The 17,156-nt window shown below is 44.4% G+C and overlaps 1 protein-coding gene across 3 annotated transcripts in view; it reads left to right on the top strand.

Annotated features, from left to right (window-relative positions):
- Window positions 1-17,156, top strand: part of gria4b (glutamate receptor, ionotropic, AMPA 4b) — a 121,348-nt gene that overhangs the window by 60,358 nt on the left and 43,834 nt on the right. For all 3 annotated transcript variants that reach the window (XM_079835701.1, XM_079835700.1, XM_079835704.1), the window contains exon 3: window positions 6,918-7,157. In XM_079835701.1, the coding sequence (XP_079691827.1) occupies window positions 6,918-7,157 (240 nt within the window). The remainder of the gene's footprint in view (window positions 1-6,917; window positions 7,158-17,156) is intronic.

The raw sequence follows: 17,156 nt of genomic DNA, 5'->3' as shown, positions 1-17,156 counted from the left end.
CCCAAGAGGACATTTGACTGACATGTAACGCAACCAATCACAGTTCGATTTGTTCCATGTCATGTTTAGGGGCTTGAAAATGTAAAGTCTATGTCTCTGCAATAACAGACCGACGTGCTTCTATAAATGATTCATTCAAGAAGGATGTCCAAATTTACTGCAACAATGGAGCCGCTAACTTCACATACTTTTGAGGAGTCGTAGCATTTGTTTCCAAGCGGACCGTTAAAGATACGCAACGCGGACATCCTGTAGAATTCAACCAATCAGATGACGACTTCGAAACTCCTGAAGTGTTTCCAGAAAAGTGTCCCATATGCATCAGACATTCAGACGTAAGGATTAGTTTAAGCATTAGTTTTATAAATAGGTATATTTTGCATGTATTGCTACAATATCAATTATCGACTAATATCACAACATTTCAGAATTTGATAAATATCAGACAATTTTAATATTTTTTGTATTTAGATATTTAAGATAATTTTGCTGTCATCTAATGGACTCTTAATCTTTGAAAACAATAATAATTTATTAACACTGTTAAATGTAATCTTTAGCAAATGTCAAAAAGAATATCCAGGATGTCAAATTTTTTCATGTTTTCATGCCTAAATTAATTTAAAACATTTGATTGAACTTTGTTTTTTTTCAGTATTCATATAATTGTAATTTTATTTCTTAAAGTAAAGAGTTTTAATACATTGCATTTATTGCTTATCTACTATAATGTGAAAATAATTAATGGAGGTATTGTATTGTCCAGGATTTTAATATCTAATTCAATTATACACTCTAAAAAATGCTGTTTTAAAAATAACCCAAGTTGGGTTGGAAATGGACTAACCCAGCAATTGGTTTGTTTAACCCAGCATTTGGGTTGTTTTAACCCAGCGGTTGGGTTAAATGTTTGCTTAAAACAACCCAATTGCTGGGTTGAAACAACCCAATTGCTGGGTTAGTCCATTTTCAACCCTACTTGGGTTATTTTTAACACAGCACTTTTTAGAGTGTAATTAAAATTACTAATTTTCCAAGCCTCAGATTAATTAGTCTTATGGCAAATATGCATTGTCCTAATAAAGATAAGCAATTTCAAATGTGTGTTATAGCAATTCTGTGCGGCATCTGTCAGCGTTTCTGCGTTGTTTTGAATGCACGTAATGTCATGATCAGTGGACAAGCATTAATTTAAAGCTTCAATGGTGCTACATTTTTGTGTTGATGTATTGTAGTCTAGTCTGACAGTATTATATACAGTACTACATTCATAATAGTCATAGATAACACAAGACATTTCAATTATATATTGGCCACAGAACTATATTTAATTTCAGAAATATTGTTGACTTATGCATCAAACATTTTTAAAAACTATCAATTAAATTCAGTGTTGTGAATGTTGGAAAACGTTTTTTGTGTGTGTCCTAGTGCTGTGTGGATTATAGGAAGACAGGAAACTGACAGTAAAAGAGGGAAAGTTGACAATACTGTTCTCTTTGTGCTCAATTTTGTGGCAGATATTCATTTGGGATATGTGGTGTGACATGCACTGTGAGAGAATGTATTCAGCAGCATTCAAAAGAGGGTGAACTGTGCAAATCAGCGACTGCAGTGTGAAAAATCTGCTGCAATCTTATTTCTCTCCCTGATTGGATAAACATCTAGCCTATGGTGTTGTGACTTGGTATGCAGGTCTCAGACAAAATTGTTCAAGTGGTGTGCAGATGTTGAAGTTTTTTGAGCTGCTGGTTGTGTGCGTGTGTGTGGTTTACACTGGTGGGTAAATATAATAAGGAGACCCAACATCACTGTTCTTAATGCAATGATTCCCAACCAGGGAAATAATAATAATATATAATTAACAAATAATAGGTTGAATTATTTAAAACTGAATGGAAATAGATTAAAATAATATTAATTTCATGATTTTTTTTTTAGGAAAGAGAAAATAATGTACAAATGTATTTTAAAACTTGTGTTTATGGCATTTGTGGCAGAATACATTTCAATTTCCACAAAAAAATATTATGCAGCCTGGCTGTTTACAACATTGATAAAAATAAGAAAAGTTTCTTGAGCAGCAAATCAGCCTATTTAACCCTTAATCGTCCCTTGGGGTCCAGCTGACCCCACTGGACTTTTCCTCCATTTTTTAAAAGTGTTCCCTTCATCTCAGGGCCATGAGACTCGGTGACTTTTCCTAAATAATCTATCTAAACATGCACAAAAAATCTGGGCTTGATTTGGTTGTTCTAAGGGTGTGTAAAAAAAAAGTCCCTCGGGGTCAGATTGACCCCACATTGAAAATGAATGGGAAAGTGTAAAAAATGAAAAAATTTCACTTTTTTTGTCAAATTTTTTTTACTAAATCCAGTATAAATCTGAAAATGTCTACATTTATATCAAGATCTGGTCCTAGAGCATAAACACAAAGTGGAACGAACTTTCTGTCTCATACACACACGCACACACACAAACACACACATGTGTGTGACTGCAACAGAGAGCATTTTTATAGAAACTGGCAAATAAAATCAACAAAACTGGCATAAATCTGAAAAAATTCCATACATAAATGAAGGACAAATACTAGAGCACAAATGCAACATGGAACAATCATGAGAAAGAGAGGGAAAAGGGCAAATAAAAGAAAGATGAAAGGCAGCTTAACTCTTGCATAACTTCCCTATGGACCTCTGGACCTGGATAATGTGGTCATTGCACTCTCTTTCTCTTTAACTATAATTCCTAAAGTTTTTCCACAAACCTACAGATGGCGGTATTCTATCCCTAACACATAGAGCAATGTCCAAAAACTATTTATATTTATTTAAGATCATCATTCAAGTGATTTTTTCATAAAAAAAAAATTTTTAATGAGCTAATTTATGACATAGTTAGGTATTTGTGCAGCAAATAGGTAAAAAAACTACCAAATACCCACAAAAACACAGCATAAATGTATAGTTGAGAAGTAAATAAAAAAAATGATATATAGTTTTCCATGTAAAAAAATTATATTTCCTTATGCAATCGCTCTGGAAAAGTTTGGGGTCTATCTGACCCCAAGGGACTCAAACGTAAACCCTACTTGAGGGGCGATTAAGGGTTAAATGATTTCTGAAGGATCATGTGACACTGAAGACTGGAATGATGATGCTGAACATTTGGCGTTACCACCACAGGAATAAATTACATTTTAAAATGTATTAAAAAAAAAAAAAATTGTAATAAAATTACTGTCTTGACTGCATTTTTTATCAAATAAATACAGCTTTGCAGACTTATTTCAAAAACATTTAAAAAATATTACAGACCCTAAACTTTTGAACAATAGTGCTTATGCTAATACGTTTTTTTTTTTTTTTTGCTTTTTAATAATATTGTCGATGGCTCGATGCTAAATTATATCAAGTATAGTGTCGTATGTACACATTACTGTGTTTTTTTTTGTTTTGTTTTTTGGTCAGGTACTTGTGCCTTAATAATGAGGCTGTACATGTGCAGAACACAAAAAAGGTTCGGAAACGTTGTATGTTCTTGTCTGGCTCTGTATATTGTTTTATTTTATTTTTTGGGAAAACTTAAAAACGCAGAATGTTTTCTGTAAGTGTTTTGTTTAGGGGATATAATATACCGTTTGTATGGTATAATACTCATGTCTATGGAAAGTACCCATAACACATGGAAACCGTGTGTGTGTGAGAGAGAGAGACTGGCCTCTGCTTCTCTGCGGGAATGATGCTCCCCACCGACAGATCCAGGTGTCTTTCCGTTCCCTTCCCCCAATCCGAGGCAGATGTAGTCTGCAGTCATAGAGATCGTGCTTTTAGCACATCCATGATCAAAGAGCCTATACTTATGGCACAATAAGATCCTGCTAATAATCCACAATTACTTTCATACACATGCTAGTGCCAATCATACAAAAATAACTAACTACAACAAAGCACTTCAGCCATATGTAATTATGATACCATCGATTAGACAAACCTACTTATACAATGACAAAAATGCCCTTATTGCCATGAGCGTACAATACGTGTTGTTAGTTTTTACATGCCGTTGTCTTTTTGGCTGTTTGTTCGGAACAGAAACAGGAAAGCAAAAATCATCAAAGCCAAGCATTTTTTCCATTTAGCGTAACGCAGTTAAGCTTCAAAGCTGCAAAGTCGGACTTGATGCAAGAAAGAAATATGAAAAGGGGAAAACTGACAATAACTGCAAGACTGTCAGACATGAGAGACATTTTCAGAGACGGGCCTGTTTAACTACTCTCTTCAGACGGATGCAGTAGATCAGACGTTGCGTTCTGCAGTGACTTAAGTTTCTCAGAATTGCAAAAACACAAGGAAAAGCAGCATGGAGCTCATTATCATACAGCATATAAAGTGTATATTGGAAACTGCTGCCACTTACAGCTGCAGCGACTCAATAATGAGCAAGTCCACACAGAACTGATCCAATTTTCCATTTTTCTTTCTTTTTTTGTGTGCGTGAAAAGTCAATTTAGAAAGCAGGCACCCTGTAGCTTTTCCAATGTTAAATCAAGGGGCAAGGTTTAGCTGTTTAGCATGGTCCCGTTAGCATACAGAATATGGGATTGGTTTGTTTGATCAAAAATACAGTAAAGTAGTCATTTTGGGAAATATTATTACAATTTAAAATAACTGCTATTTTAAAATGTAATTTATTCCTGTGATTTTTCAGCAGCCATTACACTAGTCTTTAGCCCCGTTTCCACCGAAATTACCCGGAACAATTTGTACCAGGAACTTTTTTTACTGGAACTTTTTTACCCCAGACCTGCTACTGTCAGGGTTTCCACTGCGGTCTAAAGTACCGTGAAGATTAGGCAAATATACTTTATATCACAATGTTTTGATGCCTAAATATACTTGTAGCAAAAACATTGTTTTTATTTAAGCATACACATAATAATTTTGATTGTATTTATTTAAAAAGTGTGGAATTTGAATATTGGTCGTTATTGGTTGTCAGCCATAACATGAAAATAATTATTGGGTTTTTGTATTGGCCAGGTTTTTAATATCTAATTAATATACTCAGTGTTGTCATTATATACCCCAGAGTAATTACTCGCATGATATTTATAACTTAGGTGATGGGCTCAAAAATAACCTTGGTCTTATTGTACGCAATGCAGTACAAAAAAAAGTGTTTTTTGCAAGTTTCAGCCCAACGCAGTCATTTTCATGTCCAGCATAGGTGTGCTGGTCTGAAAACAAGGTGTGTTCAGGCGCATTGTTGGTGTGTTGCTATTTTGAGACAGATGAAAACGATCTTTTTGGTCAATGGCACAGTTGTTTTCAGTTGCCTCAAAATATCACAGTATTTTTTGTGTTATTTAAAGGGCGCTTTGTAATATGCGCCTACAGGCGGGTGCACAACACGCGTACACTCTGCTTATTACACACACAGGGACGCACAGCAGCACACAAACATTTTTACATATTAAAAATAAAAGGATTCTTCTCTGGAGAAGTGTTCAGTCTTTCCGCTCGCAAGATCCGCCATGTAAATGGCAAATACACCATGGTGCAAGCGCAACTGGCATTTAAAGGGAATGGGAGATGATTGGTTTATTGCACTTACGCCCCAAACACACCCATGTCATTCAGAGAATAGATACAACCCTTATGGACTATGCGCCTAGGGTGCTGACCGTTTTTCTGTCGTTAAACAAGCAAAAGTATATAATTGTATATACTATAATAGTATAATAGTAAAAGTATATATATGTATAATAGGGCCCCTTGTGTTAAGCGATTTAGCATTAAGCTTTGTATCAGTAGAAACCTGGTAGTATATTCAAATTATCGTACTTTCCCCCCTCATGTCCCCCTGAGACGAGAGAATTATGCATTTTATTTCTGGAAAAAATCCTCCGATGACGCAAATATCTTCATTTTGCGTCATCTGAGATTTTTTTGGCCAGAGGCTAGAGACTACAGCCAGTAGTAGGAGCTAGTTCCACATGTTTTCAACCCACCCACTGGGGTGGGATCTCACTCACAGAATGTAAATGCGCACGGCCGCTCGGCTCGGGTATTCATAACGGAGCGGTGCAGAGCAAAGTGAGTGTTTCAACTTTTCAATGAATTCCTATGAAAGTTAAGCTTCCATAGGCATGATCTGAAAACGCGCCAGACTGGACATGCGCCGTGAATGACTGCCGCGCTTACCTCAGCTCTTCGCTCTCGTGATGAATGAAATCTGACTCCTGCTGCGTTTGTGCCGTGACTTTCGTTCGGCTCACTCACACGTTATTGAAAAGACACGTTCAGTTTTTAATTGCGGTGTCTATTCTCTAACTGAACCAAATTATTTTATTACTATGAAAATCAAAACGACGGTGGGGGCGGTGTCATGGTGCCAGTAGCCGTGGCTTTGGGAGTGGCCTCGTTGAGCAGCGAAGCAAGTGCATTCTGGGAATTGTTGTCTTTCATCCACTTGAGACAAAAAATACATTTTCTGTCTTTTCTCAGTCTAGAAGGCACCAGATTCAAAAATAATTTCACATTTCTACTACATAAATACACATTCATCTTCCCAGCGCTAAAGTACCCCTTTAAATAATGGCTTTTGTATTTTGTTTTCTTAATTAGCCCTTCCTGTGTATCATTCAAAACTATGATGCAAAAATGAGCTGATCTGGTAATAGTATTCATATAGAGAATAAATGTACTTGTTCAGGTGGTGGAAGGTTCTCCCCGGTTGTTTCATTAATGTTTCAAACACCTACGGAAAAGCCCTACACTAGAACACTAATGTAAGCTGCGTCCTAATGCTCTGAAGTCAGGTAAATGTTCAGTACTCCCTTAGGTTTTGTGTAATTAATGTTTTAAGCATCTAACTCTCTCTCTCTTCCTCTTTGTTGTTGTGCTTTGCAGTCTGCTCGCAGTACTCGCGGGGTGTGTTCGCCATTTTCGGACTGTACGACAAGAGGTCGGTTCACACGCTAACATCCTTCTGCGGCGCACTGCACATCTCCCTCATCACGCCCAGTTTCCCCACAGAGGGCGAGAGCCAGTTTGTCTTACAGCTGCGGCCATCCATACGAGGGGCCCTCCTCAGCCTGCTAGACCACTACGACTGGAATCGGTTCGTCTTTCTCTACGATACCGACAGGGGTAAGACAATAAAAAGCTCAGAAACACACCTACTTATGCTCATACACGTGTCTATTGCTAGTTAGATCAGAGAAATGTAATTAAGTGCCAGTGTTTATAGGTGTATATACTGGCTTTGAATAAATATGCTGTAGGGGAAAATAGTTTTCCCAAAAAATGCTAATCTCATGTTGTTCCAATCTTGCATGACTTTTTTTACATTTGAAATTGAAATTTTAAAGAATATTCACATACCTAACTTACATACAGCAGCAGTTCATAGTGACCACGTTTGTCAAGCTCCAAAAAAGACAAAAAGCACTGTAAAAAAAAAAGCACCATGCAAGTTTTTTTTTTTTTGTGAGCCAAACTTGAGGGGCGAATCTGTTTTTTGAGAACAATTCATTCTTTTAAGTTAGTTTTTTTTTTTATTAAACCAGTTGGTTTACAAATCTAACTGGTCACTTTTTTTTCATGCAGTTACAATGAAGATTTCAAGCTTTAAATAGGATACAAAAGAATCGTAAAGTTATCCTAAAAGTGGTCCATATGAATCATGCACTATATTCAAATTCATCTAATTCCATACAATGACTTGTGTGATGAACAGACCAAAATGTAAGTAAATATTTACTGATAATCTTCCTCTCCAATGGCTGTTAGTTGTTGCGAACGGGTAAGTGAGTAAGTGTCTGTGAGTCAGTTAAGTTGAATTTGAGAACAGAATCATTCCTAATCGGGAAGGAGTCATTCAGAACTGGAGTAAATGATTCATTAAAAGATATGACTCAAAAGATTTTTCTTGAAAGTAGTCTTGCTAGTTCTATAATAAACTGTTTTGGACTTTCTTTAAACATCTAGGGCAAGATTTTCAGAGAAAAAGAATACAAATTTGGCCTGCTCCCTCACAAAAAGCTGTCATGTGACTTCAGAGAACGTCTCGGTTACGGATGTAACCCTCGTTCCCTGAGGAGGGAACGGAGACGTAACGTTAGTGACTAACGAATGGGGGTTTCGCTTAGAAGCCTATCAACTTCGAGTTTTGAGAAAACGCCCAATGGCGTGCCAATGCCATGGGGCATGCGGAATTTGCATACGTAGCTCCGCCTCACTGCGTGAGTATATAAGGAAGTACGAGGCAATATCGCATTATGTTACCTGCTTGAGGAGCCAAGACTGAACTCCTGCGTTCCAGGCAACACAGCTCGATGTGGCAAGGGGACGTTACGTCTCCGTTCCCTCCTCAGGGAACGAGGGTTACATCCGTAACCGAGACGTTCCCTTTCGTTCAGTCACTACGACGTAACGTTAGTGACTAACGAATGGGGGTCCCAATATAATCCCGCCACTCAGCTGTCTTCCAGTGCCCTGCGTAAGTGTGAGTACCCTGTCGTAAGACTAGTACGGACGAAGGACTCCCACTTAACACAGGATTACCAAGGTACACTGGGAAGCATATCCCAGTGAGGGAATGCCAAGATGCCTACCCGTGGGGAGGACTTAAGAGACACATATGACCCGGAGAGGGTTGCATATGGAAGATCTCTAGGGTACCAGCCGAAGGTGGATTTTTAACCCTAGGGGTGGCGGGGACACGCCAAGGGAAGAAACCCGCTCACTGCGGAGACTTACGGTGAAATACACATGTGGGGGTCGCCGGAGGGAACCATGCACATGGGGCACCTGGCCGGACATGAGGGTCTGGGCTCGAAAGGGCAGACTGAACTGATGTCGGCGTCGACAGTGCTGGAGGAGCTCAGGGCTCTCGGGGAGCTCACCTGAGGAAAATATCGCACGTATCCAGTCCGTGGAGTGGAGTGGCGAGCAAGCGAAGACACCTGAGCCTGGCCCAACACCGGCCCCTCGGGGGGGCGAGTACATAGTCGGACACTGGCTCCACTCGGAGATTATAGAATCTGGCGAATGTGTTGGGTGTCGCCCAGCCTGCAGCTCTGCAGATGTCTGCTAGCGAGGCGCCATGCGCTAGAGCCCAAGAGGAAGCCACACTCCGGGTGGAGTGTGCCCTCACACCAAGGGGACATGGTCGGCCTTGCTGCTGGTAAGCCAAAGCAATGGTGTCCACTATCCAGTGAGACAGCCTTTGCTTTGAGAGAGCACTTCCCTTCCGCTCTCCACCATAACAGACAAAGAGCTGGTCTGAGGTCCTGAACACTGCGTCATGTCTACGTAGGCGTGGAGAGCGCGTACTGGACAGAGCAATGCCAAGGCTGGGTCTGCCTCCTCCAAAGGCAGCGCTTGCAGGTTCACCACCTGGTCCTTGAACGGAGTGGTGGGAACCTTGGGCACATATCAAGGCCGGGGTCTCAGGATCACGTGAGAGTTAGCCGGCCCGAACTCCAGGCACGCTTCGTCAACCGAAAATGCCTGCAGGTCCCCGACCCTCTTGACTGAGGCCAATGCGGTCAGCAGAGCCGTCTTCATAGACAGAAACTTAATATCAACCGACCGCAAAGGCTCAAAGGGAGGTCTCTGCAGAGCAGTTAGTACTACTGCGAGGTCCCAAGAGGGTACGAGAGGAGAGCGAGGAGGATTCAGTCTCCTAGCTCCCCTCAGGAACCTGATGACCAGGTCGTGCTGACTTACCTTTTTGTTCTCCAAGAGATCGTGGTGGGCAGATATTGCGGCCACATATACCTTGAGGGTGGAGGGAGACAGCCTTCGCTCCAGCCCCTCTTGGAGAAACTCAAGCACGGACCCGATCGGACATTTCCAGGGGTCTTCTTGGCGGGAAGAGCACCAGGTGACGAAGAGGTTCCACTTCAACGCATAGGCATGCCGAGTGGACTCTGCCCTAGCGGAAGTGATGGTGGCGACCACCATAGGTGGTAGGCCACTCAAACCTGCCGGGTCCCGTCTAGGAGCCACACGTGGAGGTTCCAAAGGTCGGGACGCGGGTGCCAATGGGTGCCCCGTCTCTGAGTAAGGAGGTCCGGTCTCAGAGGAATAGGCCAGGGAGGGGCTGTCGCAAGGAGAATGAGTTCGGAGAACCAGGTCCGGCCGTGCCAGTACGGGGCGACCAAAAGGACCTGCTCCTTGTCCTCCCTGATCTTGCACAGAAGCTGTGCGAGTAGGCTCACTGGGGGAAACGCATATTTGCGTAGGCCCCGCGGCCAGCTGTGCGCCAGTGCATCCGTGCCGAGCGTGCCCTCGGTCAGGGAATAATACAGGCTGCAGTGGGAAGAGTCGTGGGAGGCAAACAGGTCTACCTGTGCGTCGCCGAACTGTTCCCAAATCAGCTGAACCGTCCGGGGATGGAGTCTCCATTCTCCCGGGAGAGGCTGAAACCGCGAGAGCTCGTCGGCTGCGTGGTTCAGGACTCCCGGAATATGGACAGCACGAAGGGACCTCAGGCGCTTCTGACTCCATAAGACGAGATGGCGGGCGAGTTGAGACATGCGGCGGGAGCGTAGACCGCCCTGGTGGTTGATGTACGCTACTACGGCCGTGTTGTCTGTCCGGACAAGCACATGTTGACCCTTCAGCAACGCTCGGAAGCGGTGCAGGGCGAACCGTACTGCCAGCAACTCGAGGCAATTGACATGCAGGAGGCGCTGGGGTCCTGTCCAGGAGCCCGCGGCTGCTTGTCCATTGCACATGGCACCCCAGCCCGTGGCAGAAGCATCCGTCGATACGACAACATGCCTGGAAACTCGTTCTAAGGGCACACCGGCCCGTAGAAAGCTGAGGTTCGACCACGGGGTGAGTGTCTGTAAGCAGGCCCGAGTCACTTGGATCCGGAGCGTGCCAGACTGCCATGCCCATCTCGGGACTCGATCGCGAAGCCAGTGCTGAAGCGGTCTCATATGAAGCAATCCGAGCGGCGTTACCGCGGCTGCAGATGCCATATGCCCCAGGAGCCTCTGAAAAAGTTTCAGTGGAACCGCATTCTTGCTCTCGATTTGTCGGAGGCAAGTCAGCAGAGACTGCGCGCGCTCGCTCGAAAGCTGCGCGTACATGGCGACCGAGTCGATCTCCATACCGAGAAAAGAGATCCTCTGCACGGGGCAAAGTTTGCTCTTCTCCCAGTTGACCCGAAGGCCCAGACGGGTTAAGTGGTGGAGAACCAGATCTCTGTGTCCGCAAACCTGCTCTCGAGAGTGGCCTAGTATGAGCCAGTCGTCGAGGTAGTTCAGGATGCGGACCCCGTGCTGCCAAAGGGGCGCAAGGGCTGCCTCGGCGATCTTCGTGAAGACGCGAGGGGACAGAGATAACCCGAATGGGAGAACTGCGTACTGGTATGCCCGCCCCTCGAAAGCAAAACCGTAGGAACGGTCTGTGTCGAGGAAGGATGGAGACATGGAAGTAGGCGTCCTTCAGGTCAATCGCTGCAAACCAATCGTACGGACGAACGCATTCGAAAAGGCGTTTCGCAGTCAACATCTCGAACGGAAGCCGGTGAAGGGATCGGTTCAAGATGCGAAGGTCCAGGATTGGCCGTAACCCACCGGTTTTCTTGGGTACAATGAAGTAGGGGCTGTAGAACCCCGACCTCATTTCGGCTGGAGGGACAGGCTCGATCGCACCCTTCGCCAGTAGAGTGGCAATCTCCGCACGCATGACGGGGGCATGGGCCCCGGTCATGGTATAGCGGACTCCCCTGTAACGGGGAGGAGCCTGCGCGAACTGAATCGCGTAGCCGAGCCTGATGGTCCGGGCAGCCCAGCGGGACAGCCCCGGAAGCTGAAGCCAGGCTTCCAGAGACTGCACCAACGGGGTCATCCGGACGACAGACGTACCCTGGGTGGGGCAGCGAGGCAGCGTTACCGGCGCGGACAGGGGAGGCTGCTGGGCGTCCCCGGGTCGGAGCACGGTTAACGGCTGCGCCCTGACAGAGGAGACCAGGGAAGGACTCGCGTTCCACTGGGGTCTGCTCTGCCAGGGGGCTGGCGACAGAGAGGGATGCGAGTGGCGAGACCCGAGGGTGGCGCGCACTGTCATCACCGGTCTCTGGGTGCTCAGAGACAGGAACATGAGTTCTTCCCAAGCGCTGCTAGCCCGGGGGCCAGCAGCGGAAGGATTTTCCCCCGGCCCTCCACCGGGGGAAGGAGAGGCCCTGCTACCATCCCCTGGGAAGAACTGGAACCCATCTCTGAGTTGTCCACCTCCATCCTGGCGTTTAACCAGTCTGGGGAGCGGACTGGGCGACATCCTCAACCACCTCCACGGCGCGGCCCAGGTGAAGGCTGCTGCTGGGGCCGGGCGGGAAGAGGGAGGGCGCCCTCGGCGGCGAGCGGACTGAGGCGACTGGGCCGGCGGCTGGTGCAGCAGCTGGCCGCCGGGGCAGTACGTGTTGCAGCCTCAGTCTGCTCTGGGGCGGCCGAGAACTGTTGGGCGCAGTTCTCAGCCGCGCCGCCGAAGAGGCCAGCCTGGGATATGGGTGAGTTGAGGAGGCGGGCCCGCTCAACGTCCTCCACATCACCAGGTAAGGCCTGGTGTTCTCCCGGACCACAGCTGTGGACATCGCCCGACCCAGGGAGCGTGTGGCCACCTTCACCGCCCGGGGGCGGGGTCAGTTGCGGCACGCAGCTCAATGAAGAGCCCTGGGTCGGCTCCACCCTTGTGCATGTGCAAAGGGGCGGCGGCCTGCCCGTAGCACTGCGGGACCACGCCACCGAAGTAGACGAGCCCACAGGCTTTGGGGGGGTGCTTAGGACAGCCACACCACGCCACGTCAAAGCCCTCTGTGGACACCGTAGTGCGCAACAGAGAGTTCAACAGTGGGGGGGGGGGGGGGGCCCCAGTGTACCCTAGGCCGCGGCCCCATCAAGGGCAGAGAAGGCGGAGGAGGCCACCAAACGGTCGCGAGAAGCACGGGGACTTCCGGGACCGCGTGATCTCCTCATGCACCCCGGGAGCGAAAGGCATTGGGGGCGGGGCCCAACAGCTGTCGGGTGCCGCCCCCAAAAACCAATCGCGCAACCACGAGCACCCGCGACTGGGCGGAGTTCCACACCAGCGCGAGACTCGCGGCTGCCCGAGATAACATGGCTGTCAACTTTAGGTCAGATCAGGCAGTGCTGACACACCCGGAGGCGGAGCACAACCTAATCGTCATCCCCAAAGGACTCCAGCCCACCTTGGGATGCGGCGATCGACATCTCACTGCTATCCGGAGCGTGAACTGAACGAACGGGGCGTCAGAGACGGGCCGTAGATTCAATCCAACACTCGCGGAAGCGATGTATGAGAGGGGGGTGTGGCCCGAGGAATGAACGTCGGGGTTCTTAATACCACAGCACCGCCCTCAGGTCACCCTGGCCACCAGCCAAAGTACCATCTCACTCGGGGACGGTAGATTGGGGTGTGGCAGAGGGGACTCTCTCTCCTCACGGAGATCATTGAGTCTCGACCGTGACATCGCGATGGTCACGCCCCCGCAATGGAAACGTGACACATCCGCAAACACTGCCCGTGCGCGCTGAAGCCCAAACACGCTCGAGCAGTGAATGCGTCCTCAGACAGCAGCGGAAAATCGATCGCACCCGGAAGTGCACGGGCGAGCCGTCTTGAAAAAGACGTGCCACGCGCAAGCTCTTTTTGTGAGAGGAAAACCTTGCAGTCGATGCCGAAGCGCCCAGGGAAACACACACCAGCTGTCAGGCGGACCACTGCACAGATCAGCAGGCAGGAAGTATGCGATCACTGGAACGCGCCGTCACACCAACACCGACTGGAAAGCTGCTCGTCTCGAAGAAGCTGACAGAGTCTCAGAAGGCTGTAGGAGTGAAGAGGTAGGTACTCTTGGCTCCGAAAGCAGAAACATAATGCGATATTGCCTCGTACTTCCTTATATACTCACGCAGTGAGGCGGAGCTACGTATGCAAATTCCGCATGCCCCATGGCATTGGCACGCCATTGGGCGTTTTCTCAAAACTCGAAGTTGATAGGCTTCTAAGCGAAACCCCCATTCGTTAGTCACTAACGTTACGTCGTAGTGACTGAACGAAAGGGAACTTGGACTTTAGTGTTTAAGTCATACGAATCCATTTTACGTGATGTTTTTTCACCAAAAACGTTTTATTTTCCACAGAAGAAAGTAAGTCATGCAGGTTTAGATCAATGTGTGAGGTTGAGCATATTGAATATACAATGTAAATGTACGCTGTAAATGTAGAAGTTGATTACTGTCAGCTATGTTGAGGAGTAAATCAATATAACTACTACTTTATTGGTTGTCTCATGGAGTCAGGTGACCAGGAATGATGAGCCACTCAGAATTTTATTTCCAGGGAGCTTGTTATTAAAAGAGAGCCTTATTCTCTGGAGATGGGGCCAGGTCTTAAACTCCCAGTTATTCTAATGAGCAGTTTGTTGGCCAGAAACAGCCACTCTCTTTTTTTCTTGCATGTCTCTCTCCCCTATCCTCTCCATCAATGTATTTTCTTTTCTCGTCTTGTTCTGCTGTGTTAGACTGAGACTATCCCAGGAGTCCCGAAGGTGAGCTGTGGCTTTAGGTCTGACACACTTCTAAAATGCATGCACCGACTTCCTTTGAAAGATGAGCACAATATCCTCCTGTCATCTGAGACTGTAATTCATAAGGGCTCATTGCAAAATATCCTATAAATAACACAACTGATCTGTGTTGTCTCGTGCAAGTATAAGACGCGCTGCTCTGTCATATCACGGATGTTCCTGACATGCGGATTTCTTGGAGTTTCTATGATTGGTCCTCTCACATCTGCCACAGGCATGTTTTTTTTCTTTCACATCCCATATGCCACTTATTTGCAAAGTTTCCATATGGTGAGCTAAGTCAAGTTTCTTTTTTTAAATGTTAGCAAAATCAGAGCGTTCAAGATCCTTGTATCTACTTTATCAAGTGTTTATACAATAAATAAGACTTTTTTTTATTTACATAAAGCAATAAATCCACGAGAGAGACTGCACATTACAGTGATTTTTCTACAGATAGGCCGTGGTGATGTTTACCCATTCACTTTTATGTTGTTTCTGTAACCACTGTAAAATCCATAGTTGGAAGATGAACCAACTGCAGATTGCAGTTTATGTCCTCCTCCGCACATCCATACACTTTTTTTTTTCTTTAAAAAAAACAAAAACATGTTTAAAATAGATTTTGTGGCATCTGGAAAAATACATTCCATACAGGTTATTGGTAATGCTTACTGTAATGCACAGCCTTGAGAGGATTATTGCTTGTATTAAGCAGCACTGCAGCAGCAACGGCAATATTATAAAAGAAGGCAAACATTTTGATTATTATTAATACATTGTTTTTATTTGTTTAAAAAAATTCTTATTGGTATTATTATTTTATAAATAATTACTTGTACACACAAATTAATAATTTGAATAGAAAATGGCTGTTGATTGCCAAGCAGTGTATTAATATGGAGTGTGTTTATTATATACAATGTGCATTTAAAATATGTAATGGTTTTATTATTGTTGTTGTTGTTGTTGTTGTTGTTGTTGTTGTTGTTGTTGTTGTTGTTGTTGTTAATAATAACAATATAATTAATATAATAACTATTCCTATTTATAAATAAATAAATATATAAATACATAAATTGATAATTCTTGGAATGAAAAGTAGGCTGTTATTTATATTAATATACAGCCTACTTTTTATTCCAAGAATTATCAATTTATGTATTATGTATTATTATATTATAATATAAAAAAGTTTATTATGAATAGTAGTATTATATAAGTATTATTATTAACAACAATTATTTATTTTTATACATTATTATTAACAACTTTTGTTATTCTTATATGTTGTTGTTGTTGTTGTTTTTATTATTATTATTTATAAATATATACATATAAATGAAATATAATCATTTATAATTTTAATGTTTAAAAATAAGCATTGAAAACCGCTTATAACAGTTTATGCAGTGATAATTTAGAGACAGATAACTATCCTTAGCGTACATTTGAGTGAGGCATAAACTCAACAGATGACAGATGAAGGTGTTTTGAAAAGTACTGGAGTGATTATATAGTGTAATACAGATTATGCGGTTATTTTTGGGATAAACTATTCCTTTAAAACAGAGAAAATGACAAAACTTTGGTCAGTGGTTAGCTCTTACAGTGAACATTATGCCCCCGTCACTTCTGAAATGATTGCGTCAAATGTCAGAAAAGACATTCAGTTCAACATATATATTTTATATGTCCTACCGGTTGGCCATTATTAGTGCTTTTGTGGTCTTGAAAAGCACAGATTTTGTCCTGATGGTCCTTGTTTAGATTACTGGCTGAGTTGCTTTAGACTCAGCCTGCTGTGAGAGCTTCTGATACAATCTGACCGGGATGTGGACATGATGAATGGTTTAGTGTAATAGGTTGGCACTTCACTGCATTTTCATGGTCTGTTCTCTATCCCTTCTCTCTCTATCTATGCCTACCCCACATACACGCACGTGTGCGCACGCACACACACACACACACACACACACACACACACGCACGCACGCACGCACACACAGGGCTGCATCCCCCTGCTGAGCTGGATAGTAGATGGGGGGGGTGGCGGTGTAGCGGACGCTGGCAGCTGATTCTGGTTTTCGTTGGCTCTTCCACACACATGGATATTCACATATGCACATGACACCCCTAGCTACTGATTTATCAGCTATTAATCAGAGCTCGATTCTCAGCTGGGGGCTTGAATTATTAGCAGCAGAGGCTGAGATTTGAAATAGATGGCAGATGAATTTTAGCTCCGAGTTAGTGGTCGATACTGCAGGTGTCTGCAGATATTGAGAGTGTAGAGCAGGTTTGGTGTGTTTTAGTGTGAATGTGTATGTAATCAGGCTACTTGACTGCTTGCTGTTTGTTTAACACATGTTGAAATGTCCACTTCAGCCATAATGTACAGCTCTTTGATATGTTAATTCATGGCTATTTATATTCATGTATCCCAAGAGCATCAGGGCATTGGTAAACACTGTGCTTGCTCAACCAGCATTTAATGCATAATGTTCCTGTAGCTCAACTGGTACAAGCATGATGCTGCAACA

The sequence above is a fragment of the Gobio gobio genome (assembly GCF_949357685.1).
Source record: "Gobio gobio genome assembly, chromosome: 14".
NCBI lineage: Eukaryota > Metazoa > Chordata > Actinopteri > Cypriniformes > Gobionidae > Gobio > Gobio gobio.
The sequence above is the reverse complement of the archived record's forward strand: the minus strand, read 5'-3'. Positions and strand labels throughout refer to the sequence as shown.